Below are 8,576 nucleotides of genomic sequence, written 5' to 3'. Positions count from 1 at the left end.
TATATATATATATATATATATAATTAAACTTATTTGGGTAATTTTCATATAGATTTGCGCGTAAAATGAGCTGTCGCCTCAAAGGGAATTATTTCCTACTTTCACAGCTCGATTAATTCTGTAAAATCGAATGTACTTTACTTGCACATAGTAAAACGACGTAACTATGGTTTGTATTTTCTGAGGCATCACACACTGCTCGTTAGAAGACTAATAATATGTGCAAAAAATAGGGAGAACAAGGTGACCCATGTACGTGCCTATAGCTGTGAAGTGACTTTGAAACACTGATACCGTCCCTACATAAGATGCCATCTATAAACTCACATGAAAATGACGTCATGTCTTAATCATTCTCTTTCGCTCTCTCTCTCTCTCTCTCAAATTCAAATTGGCTTTATTGGCATGACAATAGAAATAATTGTTGCCAAATACATATATATATATATATATATATATATATATATATATATATATATATATATATATATATATATATATATATGTGTGTGTGTGTGTATGTGTGCGTGTGTGTGTGTGGCATATTATTGTAGACTACTAAATGATGAGTTCCTAATCATTTTAACCTGGAAACAAATATGACGTAATTGTGCAGCCGCTGAATACTAACCACAACACATTCGTCAGAGATGATGACGCTGTTTTAGAGCGCCCACACACATTTTGCAAACAACAAAGAAGGAATGGCAGCGCCAGAGCATAAGCAGCAGGAGGATTGCTCCTTGCTTCCACTGGTCCATGATATCATAAAATGGTAAATAATTTGTATATAGTGGCTCGCTTTAGCTGCGTTTTATCATGGAAGGCTATGATGAATAGTGTGCGTTTTTTACAATCATGATTGTAAACTAGCTAATCTGAAAAGTGTGTTGATGGATTGATAATGTAGTGCGGCGCTTCCTTGAATCAAGTTCTTGGAATGTATTTATAAACTCCATAAACTATTTATACATCGCTCGATAATTTTGCAGTTTTGCCGGTCACAGCAGTTAGCGAGCCCGCGCTGTACCCGAGCTGTGTGTGGTGCGTGCAAGGCAGGCCATGGAAAACTTAATTGTTTGTGCTGTTTACAATGTGTATGTCTTAAAAATAAGAATAACTACAGTGAATTACACTTAAAAAACCAAAAAACCAAAAACAAGTTATCTACGAAAGTGGTTTGAGTATATAAAAAAGTCAACAACATGCTCGGATACGTGGTGAAAAGTGTTGAATTTAAATCAAGGGAAGTAATGTTAAAACTGTACAATGCATTAGTAAGACCTCATCTTGAATACTGTGTTCAGTTCTGGTCACCTCGCTACAAAATGGATATTGCTGCTCTAGAAAGAGTGCAAAGAAAAGCAACCAGAATTATTCCGGGTTAAAAAGGCATGTCATATGCAGACAGGCTAAAGGAATTGAATCTATTCAGTCTTGAACAAAGAAGACTACGCGGCGCCCTGATTCAAGCATTCAGAATTCTAAAAGGTATTGACAGTGTCGACCCAATGGACTTTTTCGACCTGAAAAAAGAAACAAGGACCAGGGATCACAAACGGAGATTAGACAAAGGGACATTCAGGACAGAAAATAGGAGGCACTTTTGTACACAGAGGGTCTGGAATCAACTCCCCAGTAATGTTGTTGAAGCGGACACTCTGGGATGCTGCTTGATGAGATTCTGGGATCAATAAACTACTAACAACCAAACGAGCAAGATGGGCCGAATGGCCTCCTCTCGTTTGTAAACTTTCTTATGTTCTTATGAGTTTGCACCTTTTCAACGGCACAGTGTAGAATGAAAGCTGCTTTTTGGGTACATAACTATGGAATATGGAAGGCCATCCTGGTAAAAAAAAAAAAAAAAAAAAAAAAAATTGTTCACAAATATTTAGTACACGTTCTTGTTTAACTAATTACTATGCGTACTGTTGGCCAATCAGGTCGCTGAAAATGAAATGAGCCAAAGAAGTACAGAAAATAACAGGTGGAATAAATTATCCTATTAAAAGTCACCTTATATCTGCCATTCCCCTCCTATTCGTGACGGTATAGGGACTTGGCACTGGGTAAAGTGTAAAGATGGATAGACCTGGAACCTGTGAGACAAGCATCAACCATAGGTCAGAGCCTTAGAAATCACTTAAATTTAGTGGTAACCCCACTGTAGCTAATGTGTTATTTAAATGGACTAGTATAGCATTTGCAAACTTAAAATTTTATATATATATATATATATATATATATATATTATATATACACACAACACACAATGAAGGGAATAAAAATACATGTTATGTTTTCATTATAAGCTTTTGGGCGACACTGTGTATGTTCCCTTCATTGTAAATAGAAATGTGATTTGGTATAATTTAATTAAAATGCTGTTAATACATTAATCATGGTTGTAGCACCAGTTTTGAAGCATTCTGTAAATATTTCTTCTAAAGAGATAAAGTACAATGCTTGCCTTGTTTTCAAAAGTTATCGGCATGGACATTCTATACAAATCAATGGAATGTCGTGTGTGTGTGTGTGTGTGTGTGTGTGTGTATATATATATATATATATATATATATATATATATATATATATATATATATATATATATATATATATGAATGAAATCGGTAATGTAGGTACACAAGTGTGAATTTGATAAAAACAAAAAAAAAATAAATAAAGGTGAAGAACTTGTTTCAGCACGGTACCGCTACATTTAAAAGATTCATGCAACTTGTTATACTAACCGGATTGTTCGTAAATATGTCCGCTCGCACCCTGCCTTTAAATTGAATTTTTAAAAATTTTAAGAAATTAACAAAGATGTAATAATAGAATAAGGGATATCAACCAAGATTTAAAAAAATATGCTGGGTTCGTTTTATTAAACAGTGACATTAGTTAGCCATGTGTGTAAGTTGTAAGTTAGTTTGATGGTGCAATAATATATATAATATAAATTATAATAGTGCAGTGGTGTTACCACTAAATTAAAGTGATTGCGTATTAACATTTTGTGTTAAAGCACACAAACCTCAGTCATCTACAAATTGGGACACTCTTGGCAATGGTTTCCCGCTTTATGAAAGATCCTATCAGGTCATATACTGCAGCGTAAGGTATCAGAAAAATGCTACTGCATAAATAAATATATACAGTACTGTGCAAAAGTTTTAGGCAGGTGTGAAAAAATGCTGTAAAGTAAGATGCTTTCAAAAATAGACATGTTGAAAACAGAAGAAAAATCTACATCAAATCAATATTTGGTGTGACCACCCTTTGCCTTCAAAACAGCATCAATTCTGCTTGGTACACTTGCACACAGTTTTTGAAGGAACTCTGCAGGTAGGTTGGCCCAAACATCTTGGAGAACTAACCACAGTTATTCTGTGGATTTAGGCAGCCCCAGTTGCTTCTCTCTCTTCATGTAATCCCAGACAGACTCAATGTTGAGATCGGGGCTCTGTGGGGGCCATACCATCACTTGCAGGACTCCTTGTTCTTCTTTACGCTGAAGATAGTTCTTAATGACTTTCGCTGTATGTTTGGGGTCATTGTCATGCTGCAGAATAAATTTGGGGCCAATCAGATGCCTCCCTGATGGTATTGCATGATGGATAAGTATCTGCCTATACTTCTCAGCATTGAGGAGACCATTGATTCAGACCAAATCCCCAACTCCATTTGCAGAAATGCAGCCCCAAACTTGCAAGGAACCTCCACCATGCTTCACTGTTGCCTGCAGACACTCATTCGTGTACCCTTCTCCAGCCCTTTGGCGAACAAACTGCCTTCTGCTACAGCCAGATATTTCAAATTTTGACTTATCAGTCCAGAGCACCTGCTGCCATTTTTCTGCACCCCAGTTCCTGTGTTTTTGTGCATAGTTGAGTTGCCTGGCCTTGTTTCCGCATCGGAGGTATGGCTTTTTGGCCGCAAGTCTTCCATGAAGGCCACTTCTGACCAGACTTCTTCAGACAGTAGATGGGTGTACCAGGGTCTCACTGTTTTCTACCAATTCTGAGCTGATGGCACTGCTGAACATCTTCCGATTGCGAAGGGAAGTAAGCACGATGTGTCTTTCTGCTGCAGTAAGTTTCCTTGGCCGACCACTGCGTCTACGGTCCTCAATGTTGCCCGTTTCTTTGTGCTTCTTCAAAAGAGCTTTGACAGCACATATGGAAACCTCTGTCTGCCTTGATATTTCTGCCTGGGAGAGACCTTGCTGATGCAGTCTGACTACCTTGTTTCTTGTTGCTGTGCTCAGTCTTGCCATGGTGTATGACTTTTGACAGTAAACTGTCTTTAGCAACCTCACCTTGTTAGCTGAGTTTGGCTGTTCCTCACCCAGTTTCATTCCTCCTACACAGCTGTTTCTGTTTCAGTTAATGATTGTGTTTCAACCTACATATTGAATTGATGATCATTAGCACCTGTTTGGTATAATTGTTTAATCATACAACTGACTGTATGCCTACAAAATCCCTGACTTCGTGCAAGTGTACCTAGAAGAATTGATGCTGTTTTGAAGGCAAAGGGTGATGTAGATTTTTCTTCTGTTCACTCACTTTGCATTTAGTTAATTAATAAATACAATCTATTAACATGTCTATTTTTGAAAGCATTCTTACTTTACAGCATTTTTTCACACCTGCCTAAAACTTATATGTATGTATGTATGTATATATATATATATATATATATATATATTAGTGATATATATATATATATAATATATATAATAATATAATATATAATATTAGTAGCAAATTAAGAGCAAAATGCTACCAAATATATGCTAACTTCAAGACTTGCTGATTGTGCACATGCACGCAATTAGCCACATACAAATGAAACTAAGACCTCGGTGCCGATAAAGCTTGTATGACATCTAACATTGTCAGGGTAAATAGCAGCTACATTTTTAACTTAAGGACTGCCATGATATTGAGCAGTGCTTACAAAGGTACCATGAAATCTTCCTGTCAGGACAACTGAGGAAATCGGCACCTCCGGTCACTTTATTTAAAGTAAAAAAAAAAAAAAAAAAAAACGCTTATTCACTGCCAAACATTAACTACTTTAGATGTGTAATGACTGCAGTATATGATACTGACCTTGAGGTTAGGGTTTCGGTGTAGAGAGAGGATTATTCATTGTTTTGTTAACAATAATATGATCACCAATAAGCGTGCAGTGTCGTGACAGGAGAATTTCGTGTTACATTTGTAAGGACAGCTGATATTGAAGGCGTGCCATGTGTTGTACTGCTTGCTGCTGCTGACTGAGCCAGCACTGATTACCAACAGTCACCGAGGTTGCATTTGTAAAATACAATACAGAGCAGTTTACGGTTACAACTGAACTGAAATGTACTTTGACTTAGTGTCTGTCAGAAATGAGAAATGCATATCACAACGTGTTTTGCCTTGCATCGATTTACCACCTTGCCAGAATTTGCGTGACAGTCTCTAAATGCTGTAGGACTCTTGTATACATACAGATACAAGGATGAATAGAAGTACTGATCCCAGTAGTATCAGTGGGCCTTCCCTGAATATATATTTCCCAGTATCCATTTTAATACAACTTTGCAACATCAGTGAATTGTAAAAGGCTTCACATCTGTTCAGGTTAAACCATTCTTGAGAGTTCCCCATTTTTTAAGAAGCACATGTTTATAGAACTAAGATTACTGGTATCCCCAAAATTGCAGATATAACAATCTATTTGTTTCTTCTACCAGCATGGACAAGGACAGCCAGGATGTCCACCAGGAGCTGAACAAACTGAAGACCAAGATCCAGGAGGCGAGAGAGCAGATCAGCACAATGCCAGGCATCAGCATGAGCCCCGAGCAACAGCAACAGCAGCTGCAGAATGTGAGAGAGCAGGTCCACACTAAAAACAAGCTGCTTCAGAAATACAGGAGCCTCTGCATGATCGATATCCCTAAACCATAGGCTGGGATCTGTAGTAGGGACTGAGCATGAGAGAGCTGGCTTTCTTCTAACAAACAGGACATGTATTGTGAAAAAAAGAAAGCCAAAGCCATAATTCTTTTTAAAACTTAAATACATGCATTGTCAGCAATCTGGAAATCATTATAGCACTGGATTAAAAATGTCCAGACTTCTGCGACAGTCTGGTAAAGATCAGTGGACCTGGCAGACCTGAGCTGTGAATTGGTTTCAGCACTGGAGATGTAGAATTGTGTCCTTTAAAAGTTTGTACATTTCCTGCCAGTTTGGCTGATTCACCTCTTACTGTATTAAAAGTTAAACAGTTACCCAGTGCACACTGTCTTGTGTTCCTATACAGCTTCATAAACTCAGCTTCGTTATCTAAATAAATATTAACCTGTTTTTAGCCCAGCATTGAATAATTAATATAATGTTTTATTATTGATATCCACACCAATACTGGTTTATCGTTTGTACGTGTTTACTATTTTGTAATTGGGAAAATGTAAAAACTGATTTTGGCAATTGATTCTGTTGCTATGTATATCTACAAATCTTTTTATTCATGTTGAAATTTCCATAGTTCCTATAAGAAAACTTATTACATTTTCTGTTAGTCAGAGCTTTTTAAAAAATATATTTTGGTTAGCTACTCTAAGTGTAGGTCGTTTTAGCACTGAATGGAATTCCTTATAACTGCAAAGTGTTTCTCTTGTTTCAAAACATTATGTTCTTTCCTCTCCTCATGGCACTTTTACTATAGTAAGTGGTAGTTTTTCTCTGGGGCTTAAAAATAATTTCCTGGTAATCAATATGGGTTTGAAAATGAATGTGTTTAAACACAAAACAGTTTGCTCTTTTATAGATATAGATATCTCTGCATGATCAACCTCTACCGTTAACAATAGTGTTGCAGATAAAGATAGCTGCTATGTAAGAAGTCATTGTATAAATATAGTTGCAACATGTTTTGGGTTCACAGACAGAAACTTTGAATATTACCAAATTGTTTTCAAAGGTAAGGCCCATTGAGGGCTTGAGTACATCCAGGGTCTATAGAGACCTCAACATACAAATAAGGCTCCCTGGTTTTATTTGAAAAGAATAAGTAGTCACACAATCGTGAAAATATTTACACTAAAATAAAGTTGCAACAGATGATGCAGTAGCGTTCTGTAGTGTTTAGTATTGTTTTATATTTATCCTGAATTAATGTGAGCTGTCAATTAAGTACTCCAGAATGTATTCTTGTGTAATGCACACTATTGTATTTGAAAGAAAATGTATTCAAATGCTGCCTGATGTGCACTGGAAAACAATGCGTGTGTAACAAATGTTAGAAAATAGATGTTCCAAATCAATCCACCAGAAAATACCTGCAGTACAGTATTACTATCTATTACAATTTAGTACAGTAAGTAAAGTTAAAAAAAAAAAAAATCGAATAGTGTTTGCTGTGAAGGGCAATACAGTAACCACAACAGCAGTAGCAAATAGTCTGTGGTGGAATGACAACTGCGTGCAGACTGTTTACCTGAAGCAACTTTAATATTTCAGCATGTCATAATAACACAGGCCTGGTGCGCACTTCTCTAAGTCAAGAGGCTTTGAATAAACTGCATGAACAGCTTTGAAAAAACAGCAGGATCAGCACTAACACATGTAGGCTACCAGATATTTATTTTTTATACATTTTAAGATCTAGCGGTAACTAAATACTGAAACTTACACAAATACACAAACCTGTGCTCAAATCCTAATAAATAAAGAAGTACCGGTAATTTTATTCTTTTACATGTCTTACAAACAGTTCACGAAACAGTTTGTGTACGAGGTACCTGAACTGAAAAGCAACTACAAGTATTATTTATGCTATTGGAAATACCCACGCTGCGACATACTCCACTGCTGGGATAATGAAGCGTGAAGGCCACAGATGAAATTCAGAGTTAAAATTAAGTTTGGGAAACGTGATTTATACTTAAAGTAAGCAAAAAGCAAGTAGATGATTAGTTTCCACAACAGACAGGTCACTGTCAGCTAAAAGCAATCTTGATTACACAAGCATGTTCTGCTTTAAGGGTATGAACTATGGAAGAATGCTGAAAATAAAACCAAGGGACTTTTTAAATGTAACATTGTAGCTTTAAATGTATATTATTTGTATCATGTCTCAATAGCATTTCGAAGCTGGACTTACTCAAGTTCTCAATGGACTTTCCCTTTTAAAACAATTTGGTGATATTCAAAGTTTCTGACTGAACTAAAAACGCGTTGCAGCTATATTTACACAATACATTTGACTGGTTTGGACTTACATAGCAGCTGTCTTTATCAGCAATACTATTACTGTACTATGGTTAATGGTAGAGGGTGATCATGCAGGTATGTCTAAAATATCTAATAATTTTATGTTTAATTTTCTAAAATATTAGTTGGACCAAAACACTACTTTTTTTTTTTCATAAAGAAACTTTATCTCTATTTCCAGTTTAAAACAAAAAGGTTTTAAGAACTCTGGAGTGACATTGCATTGCAGTTAATGGCTATAATGAAGTGATTTGTGCTTAGGACACAGGTCATGGGTTCAGTTTAGTAATTGTTGGT

At 36.3% G+C, this 8,576-nt stretch overlaps 1 protein-coding gene across 1 annotated transcript; it reads left to right on the top strand.

The window, feature by feature from the left end:
* The first annotated feature begins 663 nt into the window (after positions 1–663).
* On the top strand, positions 664–6,304 carry med9 (mediator complex subunit 9). Its single transcript, XM_041277046.1, has 2 exons — positions 664–775; positions 5,753–6,304. The coding sequence occupies exons 1-2, from the start codon at positions 705–707 to the stop codon at positions 5,967–5,969; spliced, it is 288 nt and encodes a 95-aa protein (XP_041132980.1). The 5' UTR covers positions 664–704; the 3' UTR covers positions 5,970–6,304.
* Positions 6,305–8,576: the final 2,272 nt, after the last annotated feature.

This window comes from Polyodon spathula, chromosome 18 (genome assembly GCF_017654505.1).
Source record: "Polyodon spathula isolate WHYD16114869_AA chromosome 18, ASM1765450v1, whole genome shotgun sequence".
Lineage (NCBI taxonomy): Eukaryota > Metazoa > Chordata > Actinopteri > Acipenseriformes > Polyodontidae > Polyodon > Polyodon spathula.
This window is presented reverse-complemented; position numbering and strand designations above follow the sequence as displayed.